This window comes from Adiantum capillus-veneris, chromosome 12 (assembly GCF_014529385.1).
Source record: "Adiantum capillus-veneris isolate H3 chromosome 12, ASM1452938v2, whole genome shotgun sequence".
Classification (NCBI taxonomy): domain Eukaryota; kingdom Viridiplantae; phylum Streptophyta; class Polypodiopsida; order Polypodiales; family Pteridaceae; genus Adiantum; species Adiantum capillus-veneris.
The window spans coordinates 68,946,430-68,966,722 of NC_140942.1; the positions used below are offsets into that span (position 1 = coordinate 68,946,430).

The 20,293-nt window shown below is 40.7% G+C and overlaps 1 protein-coding gene across 2 annotated transcripts in view; it reads right to left on the reverse strand.

Moving 5' to 3' along the window:
• LOC147445886 (uncharacterized) overlaps positions 1-20,011 on the reverse strand; it is an 81,852-nt gene extending 61,841 nt beyond the window's left edge. The window contains exons 1-4 of one of the 2 annotated variants that reach the window (XM_086525235.1): positions 19,624-20,007; positions 19,253-19,367; positions 17,683-18,033; positions 17,008-17,162 (exon numbers count right to left, since the gene is read on the reverse strand). In XM_086525235.1, coding sequence (XP_086381361.1) covers positions 17,008-17,162; positions 17,683-18,033; positions 19,253-19,367; positions 19,624-19,677 — 675 coding nt within the window. In that variant the 5' untranslated portion in view covers positions 19,678-20,007. Of the gene's footprint in view, positions 1-17,007; positions 17,163-17,682; positions 18,034-19,252; positions 19,368-19,623 lie in introns of both variants that reach the window. The other variant, XM_086525236.1, reaches the window with a different exon arrangement.
• Positions 20,012-20,293: the final 282 nt, after the last annotated feature.

Sequence of the window (20,293 nt, forward strand, 5' to 3'; positions counted from 1 at the left end):
CCAAGAGACCTTAAAGATCTATCCGACAAGGAGAGTTGAACTCAAGACCTATTATTCAAGAGGGAAATGGCATAACCAATCTACCACACTTGGGTGATAGACACACACACACACACACACACACACACACACAAAGAGAGAGAGAGAGAGAGAGAGAGAGAGAGAGTGTTGTACCAGAGTTCTTAGTCACTACCATGACAAAACCTCAAGCATGCATACTCAAAGCTTCAATTAAACAGACGCAACGATATAAGCTCATTAACGAAAGCAAACGACAACACACCAAGATTAAATAGACTTGGCCCTATAAGAGTTAGAATGTCAAGCCCCATTAAAAATCAACAAACATACACTCAAAGTAGTCATCTCATGCACTCTCTTAGGTCCAAGGGAGTCCTGTTCATCTCACCACCCTTTTAGAACGGTTTACTCAAAACTATAGCTACACATACGAGCACCAACAAACAAAAAGGCACTTAGAAACTTATACTTGCATGGATTCCATGATGTTTAGAGAACACAAAACAAGAGAACGCCACCAAGACTCAGAGCCCAACCACGATGATCACCAAAGTAAGCATAGAATTATAGAGAAAACACACAATTTCTCTTCTCCTCTATGGAAGCAAAATTGTCATTTGACATACACTACACTATAGACAATAACAGTAGTAATTGAGGATAAAATACTAAGCACTTCCCATTTTTTGTTTAAACAAGCATTATACAAGGTTATGACAAATGACAACTCACTAAACTAGTATGAGCATAATGCAAAGCTTTTTGCACACAAGCTTTTAGCTTTTCACTTCTTGCACAATTTACATGTCGTTTGTTACAAAGAGAGACTCTCATTCTACAAAGAGAGCTTAAAATTAACTTGATTATGCTTAATTATCAATCCAAAGCTTATTTGATAATTAATTATATAGATAGGGAGATAGGCGGTCAAGTTAAGACTGAGGATTGTAAATTAGAACTCTAATTGGTATTCTTATAATAGAAACGGAATTACAATGGTAGCGTATATAAAATTAGAAATTCACATGAAATTGGATAGAATTACTCTTTTTTACGTCCATCCATTTTGGGACGATGAAGAATTGCCGCCTCCATCATTTGTGTTTGGTGTTTTGAATCCACTTGATTTCATCGTTCCTTCTCTAATCTTTTTTTCGGCTTTGTCATAGATGAAATCTGTAACAGATTTGGACACTCCAAGTCGAGAATCTACCGTGACAGCCCTTTCGGTATTTCTTTTTGTATTAATCTGAGTTCAAAGTACAAGAGTGCGGGCAGGTGCTCACACTCAGACTCTGCGTCTAGATGCTCTAAGTTGTGAGAGGCCTACCTACTTATTTATAGATTACAAGGGATGCCAAAAGCAAAGCCCAAAAGCTGCTAAACTCAAAAGCTGAAAATCCAAAAGCTTTTGAAAAATAAAGCACAAGGAGTTTCTCTCTCTCAAGCTCTCTTGAGCATAGTTACTAGGAACGGGAAACCGGAACGGGAACGGGGAACGGGAACGCGGAACAAAATGCTATTCCCTGTTACGGGTACTCACGTTTGAAACACGGAACGGGGATTCGGAACGGGGATTTGGAATGGGAACGGGGAATGGAGACCTGAAAACGGCCATTCCTTGTTACTATGCTCTTGAGCCCTAAAATAAAGCAAAAGCAAGAGCCTCTCTCTCTCTCTAACTCCCAATTGCGTAACCAAAAAGCTGCCAAGAGCTTCCACAATTACGCCGCAAAACGCGGACATCCGTACAGCCTGCCACGTGGCAGTTACTCCGCATTTTACGTTGCAGCCAGCCAAGTCAACATTTAGGGTTTCCTGCTATACGCTTCTGTCCGGCAATGTGTGTGTGTGTTGCCACGTCACCAGTTTGTGACATACCCCCCTCTTGAAAGCATCGTAATCGCCCTCGATTATGCCTGCAAAACACACAGAGGCCATAAACTGTCTTAGCAGACATTGACTGTTAGTACCGACGCACTAGGAACACACATCTAGCACATGTACCAATCGACAGTCACATCACACAACATCACAGGACATCACATGACATTCAACGTTCATTCGGATCTCAGACCATGATTTATCGGCAATGCAGTTAGCAATCGCATCTAGATCCACTCAGGACCTCATAGATGCCCAATTGACTAACCCTTATTGCAACCATGTCTATTCGAGATCATTTAGACCAAAATGTTGCAGTCATTTCGTCTATCAGTTCCTGCACTTAAAAACAAGTCAAGAACAAATCAATTTCATATTCCGGAATTCCATTTCATAAAGTCATCCAACAGAATACTGTCAGCTCTCAGTATCCCTGAAGCTCAAAGAGACATCAGTGACTCTGGTATTCAAAAATCGAGGCATCTGTTGACAAAGGAGCGGAGGAACTCCCCTCTTGTGCAAACCCACTGCACCAGATCTCCGGCCAAGCTGAATTTTGGGTTCCATTTGGAATAGACTATGCTAAACCAAAAGCTTCAAGGTAAAGATTCTCATTCCGAGTAATATCTGCTAGGTCTTCCTCCTCCATTTGCTTTGCATCCAATGCGAAGTAGGTCTTGAATTAATCCAAGAACCGTCAATTCGCTTTACCTTCTTTCTTTCTTTTTGTGCCAATGTCTGTTTTGGAACGAGTATCTACTCGTTTTCGTCCATTTTGGGTTGTTCATCAACAGGCACATCACCTTCAAAAGGCTTCAAGAGACTCACATGAAAAACAATGTGAATCCTCCAAAGTATTTTGGTAGCTTCAGTCCAAAGGAGACATCATTTATCTTTTCGAAAATATGGAAAGGTCCACACTATCTCATGCTAAGCTTTCAAAGAAGCCGCTCCTTTCCCTTTTTCTCTTTCTCAGGCATGCCTTCCCATAATGTAAGAGCACCAAATCATTCTCCTTCAATTCCAAATCGTGACGATGGCGATCTACTGCCTTTTTCTGTCTTTCCTAAAATTTCTGCAAAGCCTTCCGGACCAAGTCCCTCGTGAACTTGTCCGCTTCAAAGAAAAATCTTATCTTTCGCGCTAAGGAAGGGTGGAACCTTCGTAGCAAATACAAGAATCTCAAATGGCACCTTTCCCATCAATGAGTTAAGCGTGTTTCTATAGGCATATTCCACCAAAGGTAAAAACCTTTCTCAAGTAGTCTTCTGATCCAACAAAGAAGATTCAACAAATCCATTACCACTGAATTAGCAATCTCTGATTGCCCGTCAGTCTGCGGGTGGAACGATGATGAGAACTGCAACCGCGTGCCTATGTTCTCCCAAATAGCCGTCCAAAACAAACTCGTGAACCTGGGGTCCTGTCGGAGACAATCTTCTCAGGCATGCCATGTAATCTGAAGACCTGGGAAATAAACAATCATGCCCACGCTGTGTTCTCGGGAGATGAAATCCATTGCAATACTTTTTCAGGGGCCGGTGGGTATTGGTAAAGGCTGTAACAATCCTTATGCTTTATGCCTGTCAAACTTGACCTTCTGGCATACCAAGCGACTGCGCACAAACTCGTCCACATCCTTCTAGAGTCTCAGCCAAAAGAAGTATCTCTCTACCCCTTTCAAGGTGGTAGCAATGCCGCGGTGACCCGTACAAGGCGGACAGTGGCATTCGGTTATAACTTTTCCCTCAACGGTTGTGTAACGCACAAGATGATTTTCTTGATCAAGTAGCCATCCCGAATGGAATAGTCCGCAACTATCTCCCTTTTCTGTATTCAACTGAATACATCTGCAAAATTTGTATCAGTCGCGTACTGACCGACCATATCCTCAAAGCTCCTATGATGTATCGCGGAAATAGCCAGAATCAACCGCTTTCGGGACAAAGTATTTGCCACCAATTTCTTGTGTCCCTGCACATGGACAATCCGGAAGTAAAATGTGACAAGATGTTTGCCCACCACATCTGCTTTTTCCGATCAGCTGCTTCCATGACAAGAAGTAGCGTAAACTCCCATCATCTGTGAAAACTGTAAAATCGGCTCCGAGTAGGTAATGCTGCCACTGAATAAGAGCATGGATAGCCGCCAAAAGCTCTTTTTCACATATCTGTACTATCAATTTTGGCCTTGAAAACCATCGGCTTTCTTTGGCCTTCTTGCATTAAGACCGCATCTAGACTACGACCACAAGTATCACAATATACTTCAAACGACTTCTGCAAATCCGGCAAAGTCAAAAATTGATCCTGTAGTCAAATTCTGTTTCAATTCCTGAAAGGCAATCACTTTTGTGGGTCCCCACGAGAAAGTGACTCCTTTCTGTGTCAAGATATGCAAAGGGAAAGCAACCTCTGCAAACTTTCGAATGAACCGCCTATATTACGAACACAATCCCAAGAAGCTTCCAACTTCATGGACGTTTTTCAAATCGGGCCAATCACGGATAGTTTCTATCTTGGCTGGATCCATCTGCACTCCTGCTACTGACACAATGTGTCCCAAAAAGTGTATCTCTGGTAGGAAAATTTCACTTTTCTTCGCATTAATCACTAACTTGTGATCTCGTAATGCCTGAAAGACTTGAAGCAGATATACTCTATGTTTTGCCTCCTCCTTGGAGAAAACAATGATGTCGTCAAAGAAAGTGCCAACAAATAGTCTATACTCTCGAAAAAAATCATGTCCATCATCCGGTTAAATGTCGCAGGAGCATTGGTTAAGCTAAACGGCATCACCAAAAACTCCAATAACCCAAAAGTCGTCCGAAGGCTATCTTGTAGACGTCTCCCGATGCGATTCGGATATGATGATATCCACTCTTCAAATCAATCCTGCTAAAACACGAGGATCCTTGTAATCTGTCGAGTATATCATCAAACCTAGGAATCGGAAATCTACTCTTGATGGTGATTTTGTTGAGAGCTCTATAATCAATGCACATTCTCCAAGATCCGTCTTTCTTCAAAACCAACAACACTGGAGAGCAGTACGGTGAAGTACTAGGCTAGACAAGACCCTTTTCCAAGAGGTATTTCACTTGGTTCATAATCTCTTCGTTCTGGGCTCGGCTCACACGGTAAGGTGGCCGGTTCGGTGGTGTGCTTCCTAATATCATATCAATAGTATGATCCTCAGGACAAGCGGGTGGTAACTCGCCTGATAGGCCCTCTGAAAAAGCAATCGGCATGAGTGTGGAGAAAATCTTGGCGTTCTTTTGTTCAGGTCAAAACATATTCGACCTTCATCCATCGTTCAGTTCTCTCCCAAAAAAAAGGAGTAAAGAAATTGAGTTCATCAAGTACAATCTCTGAGCCCTTCATTTGTCAAAGTCGCTTTCTCGGCCCAGTAGTCAACCACGGCGTTGTTGTTGTGGTACCAAGGGATTTCGAGTAGAACGTCACAACCTTCCAAGGAAAATACGTAAAACTCCTCGTGCCCTATACCCCTGTCATAGCAAACGAAGTTTGCCAATGCTGGGTGTAATGGCAACATCCCGTCTGGGTGCCACTCGAACTACCTCCACCTGTGGCCTCAACCTATCGGGCGTAATTCCAAATCGGCCGCCAATTCCAAGTGAAAAGAAGTTGGCCTTGGCTCCTTTAAAAGAGCTTCCTAATCTTTCACTTTCCCCCAAAAGCGGCAAAGTTTGTACTTTCATTCATTTGATTCGGTTCAGGCCCCACGCAATGTGGTACCAGTTCTGCTTTTTATCTGCCTTTTCTGCCACGTCCCTTAGCTGCTTTGGAACTTTCTGGCCTTTCTTCATCCTGTTCATTCGGTGCCTTGTTAGGGCACTTCGCGGAGATATGCATCCAAAGCACTTCCCCTCCTTTATGTAGAGAGCCCTCTCTTGAGGAGTAAGCTTGGGTCGTGCATCCTTATCTTTCTGTTCTTGGTTGCTCTTTCTCTTTCTACTTTCATTTTTTCAAAGTCTGTTCGGCTCTTTGTGTCATGATCTCATCTGTAAGGTAGGTCAGACTGCCAGAGGGAATGGCAAAACCCCGTTTTGCATGACTCATCAACTCCTAAATGGAAGCTGACTTTTGTTCTAAGCAGTGATCTCGGATCTCTGTAGGTAGACCCAAGGTAAACCGCTCAATCTGCTCCTTGAACGAGATCTTCTTAAATGAAGAAGCGGGTAGAAAAGAGCTCCAGAATCTCTCGCAATAAGCGTCCACTGTATCTTTCTTGGTCATCCGTAGATGGTTCCAAGCAATGCGTATGTCGCGTTCATACTCTCGAGTCAGCCAAGAAGAAATAAAAAGCCTCTTGAATTTCAGCCATTTAACTTGCGCAGTCTTGTTTAATAGAAGCGTGGACCACCAAGTTCAAGCATTCCCCTTAAAGTAAGAGGCAGCTCTCCGAATCTTAGAGTGCTCAAAGTAACGCCCTCCCGTGAAAGCGATGTCAAACTGCTGTACAAAAGACAAAGCCTTCGAAGCATTTCTATAACTAGAAAACGTGTCAAATTTTAATTGACTGTCCACCTTCTTTAAACTCTCGGACTTTCTTGCTTTTGTCTTTTAGAAAGTTATACTAGTTGGCTCTATCAAAATTCTTCTTCTTTGCGTAAAAGTTGTTGTCATCAGAGTCCGAACTATCTGAAGACGAGTCCTCTATAGAACTGTCACTCGCGGAGCGAGATTTAGACTTCTTTGCCTTTTTCTTGCCCTTTCCGAAGCATTGCTTTTTGCTTCGCTTTTCTATCTTCTTCGCTCAAGTCAGATGAGCTAGAACTATCAGAAGAAGAAGAAGAAGAAGAAGAAGAACTGGGTACTCCTTCAAACCAAACACGCTTCTTCTGTTTCTTTGCCTTTTCAAAAGTAGACTGACGACCCAAATAACCCGGGAAGTCAATGCCTTTCTTCTGCTTTTTGCCGTGCTTTTCAGCTTTATTGTGCGCGTCAAAAAGCTGAGCAATTCTTGCATCAACCACCTCTTCTAATTCTTTCTCTGTATACTCCCTGAAGGTAGGAGGTTTCTTGAGAGCGGATTTGGGGGGTGGTATTGCGATCTTTTGCCACTGCGTATGCACCTCATCGAAAGAGGTCTCGCTAATATATTTTTGCAAATTTTGGGTCCTTCGCAAAATTTAGCATCATCTTTGTTGCGTCGCCGATCATCATTGACGCTCCATCTCTCGACGCTCCGCCGAAGTAGGTCGAGGCGGGCCGTACTCCTTGCCTGAATCTTCGTTGTGATCCCTTCCCGCATCTCCAGATGCAGAGAGAGTCGACTGATCTTTGGCTGAAGCCATAGGTGCCGCGGACAAAAAAAATTAGGGTTTGGATTTCCTGTAGAAGAGAAATCGGCCGTGCTTTCATACCACTGTAACAGACTTGGACATATGGTATACAGTGATCATGCAGTGAGTAGCATGTGTGAGAGGCTATAGGGTTCCATGGGGAAAGAGAATTATGCACATAATGGTGCATGCTTGGCGTCTAAGGATTTTTCTCAATATGAGTGTCAGTAATGGCTTACCTGGGGTTGCATGCTTTGTGTCTAAGGATTTTTCTCAATATGAGTGTCAACTAAATTCTTACCTCAACAAATGCCCCCATAAGTTGATGTTGATACGAAAAGCATGGATTCTAATCGCACCACATATGGTAATGGAAAGGGTCAAGTGAGCTATCACAAGTAGCATGTGGCTATCAAGTGTATGGTATACAGTGATCATGCAGTGAGTAGCATGTGTGAGAGGCTATAGGGTTCCATGGGGAAAGAGAATTATGCACATAACATAGCAGTAAGTCGATATTGTCTCCTAACCTCCTTGGCAAGACTTGACTTTCACGCTCGCTCTATGGCATGACATCTCCCCAAAGAACAACGAAAGAACCAATCAAACATCTCCTTCATGTAGTTGGATCTCGTAGTTCCACCACCGTGACGTGTATTTTTAAAGTAAACAACTTTGGCTCGATAATGTGATTTTTCCATTCCTTGAGTGCTCCACATGTCGAATGAACCATATTTTGACATAAATAATGCTCCATGCGCATACAAAATATGCTGCATCAAGAAAAAATGCTTAGATCAAATAAATATTTATGTATATCATCAAAATTTGAACTGAACAAAGTAACTTACCATATAGTGTGTGATATTGCTCTCTCCCCACGCTTACACAAATGCTTTAGTGAAATTCGAAATGTGATCTTTGAACAAATTTTGTTGCTCGCTCGTGGTTTGGAGTTTCCACATAATTTGAAGCACTAACTCCAAGTGGTGCCACACTTGCCTACGCAGATTTACAAGCACGGGATTTGAATCTTGATCGGTCGTACACTTGCAAAGCGCTTTCCATAGCTCCTATGGAGCATCCTCCTCACCCCTCTCCTTTCGCATCTCTGGTTTCTTGAAAAACCTACTTGCTTTCACACCATTCATAGATACTTTTTGTGGCACTTCATGCATATTTTCCACCTCACCGATGATAGAAACATTGCCACCATGACATCCAATCGAATTTAGAATTGCTTCAACTATTCCAATGGCTTCCACGGATCTGGAAAGTGGTTTCCTTGTGAAAGCGTACTCTATGTGAAGCTTTAACAAGCGATCAAATATACGCATAAAGGCATGCAAAGTGCAAAAGTGTACATTTGTAAGTGGAAAACTGATAATGAAATGCCATGTTTTATCTTTCGTCGACCGATTAGGGACCTCCATGATAGGACACTTCAACACCAAGCACACCCAATCTCTTGCATCATCATCCATTGACCCTGTTGCCTGACTTCCCTTGACATTTTTCTTTGAAGACGTGGAGCCACGAGTACTCTCCTTGTATCCTTGTACACAATATGGACAAGGAAGAAGTGATGAAGCACCTTGTTTACACCCAAGTATACATTTGATTGTTTTTAGATCACCTCCTAAGTGCCACTCAACATCAAATGTACCTATTCCATCTACTTCTAGCTTTTCTCCCTCTAGTTGTGCCTTAATAACCTTTGTGATCCACGGGATCATAGAGAAGACCCATGCCAACACCTCATGAGTCTCTTTCGCAACTTCAAAAGCTCCTAACCACCATATTTCTTTTTCTGATTGTACACTAAATGATGGTTTCTGAGAATGATCACCGATAGCATCGACTTTTGCAAAAAACATTGCCTCATTCAGGAGTGTCACACTCATACGTTCCAATCTCCGTCCTTTGACAATTTGACATTCATATAGCTTAAGAATAAATATGAGCTTCTCTCCAAGTACTGAAATAACACAGGAATTGAATTGTTATACTAAATGATATTCAATACAAATAAAAAATGACATTACAATTTGTATTACCTTGTGGAGACAAAGCATAAAATTTAACCATAGCTCGTTGTAGTTGTTTCAAGTCAACAAAAATATTGTTGAATTGATGATAACTAAAAGACTTTGCCCCATTAGGAATAGTATTGCCTCCCTTTATATTACCACGTGACTTGGCACTCGTGGAAGAGTACACCATGGATCCTTCAATGTGTTTGTATTCGCCAAGGGATTCCCGAACGAGATCATTGTTTGCTTTTTTTGCAAGTCGGACCCTATGTGGAATAGGAAATAAATTCTCGGTGATGCCTTGCTCTCGTAATGCATCTTTCATCAAGCCATGAAGTGCATGGTATGCATTTGTGCTGATCCCAACCTCATCACAAGCTCTCTGGACATCATCCTTAGACACAAGGTTAGAGATCTTTTTTAGGATCTCCTTTGTGATGGCATCTTTCATGTGTTTGGCCTTTTCACAACCTATGATGTAAAGTATATCTGCCTTTGAGATGCATCCTAGGAGAAGATTGCAACGGTCCTCTTGTCTAAAACTTCCACACACATCTTGTATATATGTCCTATTTCAAAAGGTGAACCGAGTTACAAATTGATGGAAATATCTACCGTGACAGCACAAATAACCACTTCAAAACAGTTCACGATTCACAATTGATTCGACGCTGGCCCGGCGGATTTTCGTGCCTAGAGTTATTGGCCCCAAAGACTGGCGTCCCTTTCTGTATTTCTTTTTGTATTAATCTGAGTTCAAAGTACAAGAGTGCGGGCGGGCGCTCACACTCAAACTCTGCGTCCAGATGCTCTGAGTTGTGAAAGGCCTACCTGCTTATTTATAGATTACAAGGGATGCCAAAAGCAAAGCCCAAAAGCTGTTAAACTCAAAAGCTGAAAATCCAAAAGCTTTTGAAAAATAAAGCAGAAGGAGTTTCTCTCTCTCAAGCTCTCTTGAGCCCTAAAATAAAGCAAAAGCAAGAGCCTCTCTCTCTCTCTAACTCCCAATTGTGTAGCCAAAAAGCTGCCAAGAGCTTCCGCAAATTACGCCGCAAAACGCGGACATCCGTACAGCCTGCCACGTGGCAGCCTCCCCACATTTTACGCTGCAGCCAGCCAAGTCAGCATTTAGGGTTTCCTGCTGCCCGCTTCTGTCCAGCAGTGTGTGTTGCCATGTCACCAGTTTGTGGCAAAATCCATCAAAAAAAGTAAAAAATTGTACCAATTAAAGTGTATACATGAGCATGAAAGAAGTAACAGATGGATAATGATAGACAAATATAAATTTTGAAGATATATACAATGAAGCTTTGGTTAACTTTTATGGTGTTCTCCATTCTAGATTGTGATCATACTACTAATAATGGAGAGTTTTCATATGTAATGAAAATAGTATGTGTGTAAAGATGAAGATAGACAAAAGGAAAGATGGTTTGTTTGGAAAGGGATAAATGCATTTTAGGGCCGTAAAGAGGCCCAAATAAACCATCGGAGTCATGATAGTTATCATAGAGCTGTTTGTAAATGTAAAAGAGACAAGAGAGAGAAATGATTGACCGAAAATTGAGGAGAGATACTCAAAAACGAGTTTTCATTTTGAAAGCAAGTCATGAGTCATAATTTTCAAATTCTTCTGCTTTTCAAAGTTTTGCATACTCCAATTTCCTACAAATTATTTGTTCTTATCCTCATCATACTTTGCATAAAAACTATAGATATCAATAGTGTCATTTCCTTTTCTATAACCTTTTAGCACTATCAAGTGTCTTCATTTTAAAAGAATCAATTACAAATAAAACACTTCTTTTCTCCTTACATTGAAATCTTCTTACATTTTGTGAAAGATGGACATGAGCTTTAAAAAATCACCTCTTTCTCATATGGAAGATATCACCAACTTTATTTAATACTCTATAAATTACAAGTAGTAGCATATACGCATATATCTAAATTAAAATCATTAAACATAGATAAAAATAACTTTATTTATTTATGAAAATACTCCCAATCATAATTTACATATACAAACTCACCTCTATTAGTAAAGACACACCTAATGGTTAATACGGAATAATCAAAAAAAGTTAATAGCGCATTTTAATCACCACTAGTTTACCAATGCCAAATAAGTTTATTAAAGCTATATATATTCAATTTATTTAACGATACGTATAAAGTTTTTGTTGTTTCTTCTTCTACAATAGTTGTAATGTTTTCTCTAAACTTCTTTCCCTTCTTGATGCAAGATTATCCACAACTTTCGTTTCAATACGAGCTAATTAATGATACATGAATGAACCATTGACTAAGAGGAGAGAGGAGGGGAAAAAAGGAGCGAGAGCGGACGGTCCTAAATAATAACTGTTTTTTTGTATAGCTAATATGGAAAAAGAAACAACAAAGAACTTAAACCTAACCTTGAATAAATCAATGTCTATATGTACATAACTTTAATAAATATATTTAACTTAGGTAAACTACCGATCACCAAAACGTGCTATTAACTTTTTTAATGAGAACCCTTACTTTTCATTTTATATTAGCTATAGCCTCCGGAGGCTTCAGAAAAGTTACTTCCAAAGTAAGCGGTGTCAATCTGTTGTATGTAAGCAAGAGCTTGATAGGAATCTCTGAAGCTTGAAAAAGTGTCAAACTTTATTGCGTGTCCCCTATCCTTAAACTCTTATGTCTTTTTTTTCTTCTCAAAATTGTCATACTGAGTGGCTCTCAACAGGTGATTCTGCTTCTTACCATAAATGGAATCAAGAGGGTGGATATCACTGTTTGAATTGATTGTCAAAAGAGGACGAGGTCTCCTTCTCTGAACTGCTAGATTGCTTTTTGTGCTTTCTAGACTTTTTTTTGGATCCACTTTTCTTGCTTTTTTTGGTCTTTCTCCGCTTCTTCTAGGAATTGTCGTAACTCTTTGACGACGAAGAAAAACTAAGGTCATCTTTGAAAAGAAATACGCTTCTTGGATCCACTAGCCACCTTGAAAGTCGAATTCCGACCAAAATAACCAACGTAATTTTCTAGTTTGCTTTTCTTCTGAGAGTGCTTTTTGCTTTTCATCAATGGACTGATCTTCTGTTCAAGTGTGTATCAATTACTTAGCTCTCAATAAGATTACCATCAAGAACTCCAATACCCACGATCGATGCTACAGTTGATAGATTGCAAGGTTCTATTTTCTTCAATAGAATCGTTCTTAAAAGTGGCTATCATTATATCAGGATCGTTCCTAGAGATGTATACAAGACCGCGTTCAGGACATCCTTTGGATTGTGTGAGTATTTGGTGGTGCCTTTTGGTCTCACAAATGCTCTTGCAATGTTTAAAAGAATGATGGATCGGATCTTTAAAGAGTATCATCAGTTTGTGGGAACATTTTTTTGATGACATCATTGTTTTCTCAAATCTAGCAGAACATTCAGAGCATATGGTAAAAGTATTCAAGGCATTACGAGAATACAGATTGGTTATCAATGGGAAGAAAAGAGACGGGAGACACAATTTCTTGGTAGGTATACATGCCTTTACACACTACAGGCATTGCTTGCTTGATACAAATTTCATGGTGTACACAAATCATGAAAGTTTGAGATACTCTTGTCCCAAAATAAGCTTTTAGAGAAGCATATGAGATAGGCGAACATTTTGTTGCAATTTCATTTCCAGATCCTATATGGGAAGAGAAAGAAGAGCGCAGTGGCAATTTGCAAGGAGGTTTCAGCGCCGGCTTTTGGAATTAGAGCTTTTGAAGATAGTTGCTTTTGGAGAGGCACTACTTTGAGGCCTCTCAATTCAGTTTATAAGTGTGCCTAGGCCCCAGTCTTTGAACACGAAGCTTGGAGAGCTCATGCAAAGGATCTTCAGGAGTTGTATCTTGAGAATAAGCAATAACAAAAGAAATACGAGAAGGGACGCCAAACTCTAGGGCCGGTGCATCTTGAAGCAAAACTTCACCGCTTTGTGTCGACTCTCTCTGACACGGGTAGAGATTAATAGACTTATTCATCAGGATCTGATCCAACTGGACACGAGGAGGACATGGATAGAGCCGTTACAGGAGTTGGGCACAAAGATGGCTTTCTATAGAGAGCATCTTCTCCACCTCACGGGGATGGGTTTGTGATTCGACCTAGCTATATGGACACGCATCTTTCTCATGGTTTGCATTGTGCCATTGGCCAGATACACACGTCCTCACATCGGCTCGAGATTGAGACTGGCAAATTTAGAGGGACACCAGCAGATAGCAGGATATGCCCCTTATGCCATCTAGAGCCAGAGACAGAAGTACATTACATATGTCATTGCACAGTGTACTATGAGATACGAGGCCGTTTTCATTGTCTATTCAGAGAAGGTTTTGGGCCTCTATCTAGGGTCATGAGTTATGAGGATCAAAGATGTCTTGGGCTATATCTACTTGAGTTACACAGGCATAGAGAAACTTTATTGAGGAGAGCTGAAGAGAGACAACCCCAGAGACAAATCACAGATTTCTTTACACTAGATATTGTACACCCAGAAGAACAGACAGAGGAGCAGCCAACAGTGGAGAGGTCTACCCGCACTATTGGCATTCTCATACATTGAGCATTGGAGCTAGGGAGATCTAGACGACCCCGATGGAGAAGACGAGCTACACAGTTTCGAAGGAGGCTACAGCAAAGGATTCGAGCCATACTCTTTCGTCGTCCAGAGTGCAGATGGATCTCTATGAAGATGGATCTCTACTCCCCTCCCATATTGTCTTCACATTGGACTGCTTAGTTTAGGATCCCGCAGTATTTATATTTTGTTTTCCTAGTTTGATTTATTTTGTTAATCTGACTTTGTATCAGATACACCGCATTGTAACTTTCTGGTCTCATAGGTCACTTTGGCCTTTTGAAGACGTTAATATAACATTTCATTTCATTTCATCTCTCTCTCTCTCTCTCTCTCTCTCTCTCTCTCTCTCTCTCTCTCTCTCTCTCTCTCTCTCTCTCTCTCTCTCTCTCTCTCTCTTCAAGTTTAGTTGTTGCAGGTTCTGTTCATGTGTTGGTATTGATTTCTCGCTTGGGTGTCAAGCCTGTTACAATGGTATTAGAGCCAGATGATTCTTCTTCTATGTAGGATCCGACAGCACACATGGGTTATAGCAATGAGCCCAACAGAGACGATACCCCTCCAACTATGTGTGCGGGAAGATGGAGAACACTCCAATCTCAGCGGGGGAATGGAGGGACCCAACGGAGATTCCAATGGGAGCAAGCCTCCTTCCAAGGACTTGAGAGACCATGTCAAGTTTTTGGCGAGGAAGGGATCTCGACAAGGTGGAACACAATGTCAAGTCCAGGTTGACACATGCGCGAAGAAATTGATCAAGTACTCTAAAGACCCGAAATATGTTAAGTACCTAAAGAATCATCCACTTGACAAAGTTCACTCTAGATGGCGAGAATCCGTCTACTCACTTCTCAAGTCATCCATGAAGACAAAAGCAAAGCCGACAGCAGAAAAACAAAAATTGTACTCACAAGAAGAGTTTGACGAAGCTTCCTCAAGATCAAGCGAGCAATATCGGAGAACAAAAAGGTGAGGTACTGTGGTGTACTTGAATCAGGATTTCTTCATGTTGAGCTCGGCTAACTCTGCAAGAGGGTCGGTTCGGAGGAGTACTGCCAAGAATCTATGGTGTGATCCTCTAGTCCTTCTGGCGATAATTTGCCAGGCAAACCCTCTCAGAAACAATTGGCATGAGCTTGTAGGAAACTTTGACACTCTGACTCTTACTTTGACAAATTGGAATCCTTATCTTCATCCACATTATTGAGAAAGAATTAAATAAACAAAGACTTGATTTCATTGATTTTGAAATGGCTGAAGCCGATACAGGGAGAATTGATTTGCCTATCAATAATCACTTCTCTACACTTTCTATTCTTTAATTGGATGCTCTTTGCCCCATAGTTGACCACACCGCTGTCTTGAGTGTGCCAAGGCAAGGCTAATAGAACATCACACCCTTCCAAAAGCATAATGTTGAAGTTTCATGCCCTAAGAAACCCTAAGTAATTCTCAGGTGTTGAAATGAGGTCTTTATTCAGATTTCAGCTTTGTTGGCGACCTTCTGCCCCCTCTCATAGAATTCTGAAATTGGTTATTCCTTCATGAATTTTGCATATTTTGAACCCTCAGAATGCTTCATCAAGTGCTTAGCACAAGTGCCAACTTGCAGTTTCCGTTGGAGATCTGCAAGCTATGGATCCTCGATCAAAGATTCTTCAGGAGGGTCATCCGACTCTTTTGTCAATTGATCTGTTGTTATTGGAATCTTGGTTGCTTCTTCCCGTAAGACTGTAGGTAGATCGGTTTGCCTATTAGAATCCATGGTATGTGTTGCCAAAAGTCTGACCCGATCCTCCCATGCAATTAGTCCGTCACGCACCTGACACGTACACAGCAGCTTCAAATCGCTTGATTTATTTTGATCCCTTAAGCCTTTGTGGAAGATAGAGAATCTCCAAGGCGCCTTCTTATAGAGGCTAAAACTCTGGTGTGAGGGATCATATTCAAAGTGCCATGTGACTGCTCCACATGCAGTAAGCCAATGGAACAGAGAGAAGAAATGGACACACAAAGGAACCATCTGTATGCTGATCATGAATTACAAGATCATGTTGAGATGTTGGATATAGTATGAGAGCAAGAGGGCAAGGAGGTAGAGAACTCAGAAGTTGCTCTAGGCAATGAGGAAAAGACAGACAAATGACAAATGACCATGTGGGCCTCCATATATAGGTAAGTTGCAAGGTTAGGTAACCCTACAAAAATACCAAGACCTCCAAAAACAACCATAACGGAAACAAAACATAACATAGCCAAAAGTGGCAGCGTGGACATTAGCCAAAAAGGCAGAGAGCCAAGCCTAGGTGGTATGCGCATGTGCTGAAACACCTACCCACAAGCATATGGAGTGGTCAACACACAACCAAGATATTAAAAGAGATCAAGAGACAGTAGAGGAGGCATCTGGAAGGAGAACCTCTGACAAATTCAGCTCAGAAAAAGGTATAGTACCAAAATAACATTGTCAGTCGCATAAACACACTACATGACAATCATGCCCATTGTGCACGTCATTAATGTTCTCTTCCACTTTCAATATGCTTGTTGCACCAATTCATGCAGCAAAATTCTTCTCTGCTTTTACTATAAAACCTCTCATGATCTGCTATGCCCATTCTAGCAATGCCCTAATAGCTTAATGCCGAAGGTTGCAAAACATAGTTACCTAAAATCCTACTTGTTTGGGCTTTGAAACCTACAGGACTTCAATGTATGAAAGCTTCTGGAATCTACATTCTAAAGCTTCAAGCGTTGATCATTGCAGAAGGAGAATTATTCTCTCTTTGGAAAGAGAATTGCAGGAGCAAGAAACTTTGTAAAAGCTGAGTGTATGTAAACTTGTCCCAATTTTTAACTGCAACATTCTCATATTATGTCTCTTCGTATGAATTTAAACAATAACACATTTCAGTATTGGTGATCACTTGTATAACTATACTTGATTCATTCTATTGAAGTGCAGTTTTCTGACAATTTTAGGCTGGCATTTCTGCAATTTGAATCCTGTAAAATTGTTTAACACATAACTATTTAATTTCATCTCAACTGTACAGTGGCAATTCATTCATGCTATGCAGTTTCAAAAGTTACAAAAGTCCCTCAACTCATCAGTTTGACTTCATTCATGGGCAGAAGACTCACAGTTTGGTGCCAAGTTGAATTAAGCCTGTCCCCAGCACTCTGTTTCATCATCTCAAGTAGCCGCATAGTGCTCCCCTTTTCCAGATCCAGATCATGATAAAGTGCTAGCACTAAAATGGTATTCAAAACAGTGAACTTCATGTTGGTTTTAATATCTGAAATAAGGATGAAAGGATCAGCTTCCTGCTTTCTTACGTGACCCTGGTGCTCTGACAAAAAGGTATCTCAGTAATGCTTAATGTTAGAAAGTTGTGGGTGGTTCATTGAGAAGGCATAGATTATCTGCTTCAATGCCTTGTTCTGATGTTCCTCATCTTGCTCAGTAAGCAAGACATCTGCACGCAAAGGACGCACCAAAATATACTGCACTTTTCAAAAGTGCCATCCCATCATAATCATCACCAAGCCCTCCATTAGAGCTGAAAACATTGAGTGAAGATTACCAGGACAAGCCTTTGAAAATAATAAGGCACCTTCTCCCACCTTGTAAAAACAATCTTTCAGTACTAAAAACTATACAAATATGCTCAACTTTGAAAAATCAACCACGGTTGTAGATACATCTCAAAATGTAGCTTAGAATATGCCAAATGAGCTGGAAAATAATTTCATTACCTCTTTTACTCTCAACATTTTACCTTTTTAACTTCACTTAGGTTTTACTGTAAAGGATACTAAAAGACTGCTCTTTGGGTGGGGGAAGGCGAAAAGCACGTTCTATGGCTGGCGAGCCGGGTAAACTATCCGTGCTTTGTTCTTTTGAGTGGTAGACTAAACCAAAAGCCCAAGAACGTCTGGAAATTTTTCTCCTTGATAATTCCTCACCTTCTAAAGTTTCTCTATCTAGCTCATTCAATCTCTTTAGCAAGACCTCTAAAAACTGTGTGGCCGCATCCATCATATCCACCTGATTCCAAAAGCTGAAGAACTTCCCTTCAGGAAAAACTGGAGGAGGAGGTTGAAAATTGACAGCCGCTTTTTGAGTCTTCACAAACCCCAATGCACTAGTTGACCTCGTTGGTTTCTCTGGCAAACAGAAACATGAAACTCAGATATTGTTTTATGCTTTATTAGGATAGGACTCCCATACACACACACAAAATAATAGCCTATGATTTTAGGCTTTATTAATAATGCTAATGACATGCAAATCAAGGGGTTAAGGGCTCAAATGAAAGCTAGTGAGAAGGAGCTTCTACACATATGAGCAATGCAATATAAACCAGTTTAGAGGAGATAACAATTATTGGTGCAGAAATTTAAAAATGAGGGCAAAAACCACAAAATACTAGTGCAAAATTACATAAATGCAACTTATTTGAGTTGTCCACCTTAGCCTCAAAGAAATCAACTCATGAGGACAAAGAAAATCCAACCAATTGAGCTAGTCAAGGGCACAATCAAAGATTTCTTATTGAAATGACAAAGAGTAATACTTAAATGCTCTAGCACACACCTAATGTTCTTTTACTCGGCCCTAATCATCTAATGAAGGGTAGTGGTTCGTAGGTTTTGCCTAGAACTTGCCCAAACAAAGGTAACTAGAGGTTCATTAGGAGAGAGATTGCTGTAATATGCTAGACAACTAAAGGGCAATGCGCTTTCTAGAAAATCCATCTGTCCTCCATCATAGGCTGCCATATTTCGTTCAAGAGAACAAAAAGTTTGAAACAAGTACCTTAAATGAACACATTCCTGATCCCTTTGTTACCATTAAAGCAACAATCAGATGAACCTTTGCCATGATGCCGCAAATCTCTCCCAAAGATGCAACGAAAGGATAACACACCTGCTAAAGGCTTCCCTTTGTTACCATTAAAGCAACAATCAGATGAACCTTTGCCATGATGCCGCAAATCTCTCCCAAAGATGCAACGAAAGGATAACACACCCCAGACTATATTGGGTAGTCGCTGATCCCTACAAGTACATAAGTATTTGCTTACGTGCTTGTAGAAATTTCATTTCTAAAGCTCAAAAAGCCATGCCTAGACTATACTGAGTATTTGCGATGCACATAAGCACATCTATAAAACATCAAGTATTACCTTCATGAAGCTGTAAAAGTTTCTCTCTTGTGCCAAATATCTCATCAAATTTTTCAATCTTCTCACATACTGTGTCTATAAAGCTCTAAAGTTTGAGTTTGTCCAGTTTCTAAGCTACCAGAAAAGCAATAATCCTGCACATGGTTTCAATCAATCAATAAATGACCCATTTACAATAATCCCAGGCATGCACTTACTTCTATGCCCAGTTACTTCATCGTTGTAAGTGCCCTTAATGATGGTGTTGAGGTCATTTTGGAGCTCCTTATCCCTGTGTCCTGCTTTTCCATGCTGCCATAAAAAGGCAAAAGCCTGCAAGACACGGAATGACTGAAAAAGAAAGCAGAATGAAACCAAGAAATGAGAAGTCCATAATCCACTCTACGCATGAGCATTGTGCACATGTGGGTGGATCATGGATGAATCTCTACAAGCATAGCCCAAATCCCAAAAGATAACTCACAAAGGCGCGTTGTGTTATGAGGAACGTTCTCCGCAGATGATTGAATAACTGAAGTCTTTGAAACTGTGTAGTGCAAAAAAGCTATTATGACTTCACGTACCTTACCCGCAGCCATCTGCTGCCGTCACGATAGTGAGCTCTTCTCTGGTAGGAAATCATAGCACTGAAGAGACCGAGAGAGGAACATGGCCACCTTCTGCAGCCCGCTCAAGAAGTTTTGAAGCTTTTCTTGAATGACCATGACCAATTAAAATGGTAAAATTCGTACCCTGGCCATTCAAACAGTCAACTCTCTCTCTCTCTCTTTCTCTCTTTTTTGATAAAATCGTTCTTTTAAACAATCACGGCTTGCTCATAATGAGCTGAGTAGCTGTATCCAATCCTGTATCAGAAGCTAGAAAGTCTTCCATCATCCGGATCCTAATCATAGACCATGGCAGATTGAAACTACTGAATGTGGAAGTGTCGAACACTGTTGAATTTCGAGCTGACCATATAAATGAAAGCATCCATATTGTCCAAAGACAAAAAGCAGTTGGTCATTGCACTATCAGCATCAGGGCTAGAAAAATACATTTTTCCTAACCGAAGAAAATAAGGGCAAACTTGAAATTCTATCGGTTTTTAGGTCAAAATTTGAAGCTTTTGCCGGTATTTACACTAAAACTTGTGTAAATTTGCCAGTTTTCTTCAAGGCAAGCTCAAAATGTAACCGGGGTTTTATGATTTTAACCGGTTAAAATACAATATACCCCAGTTTTTTTCTAACACTGAT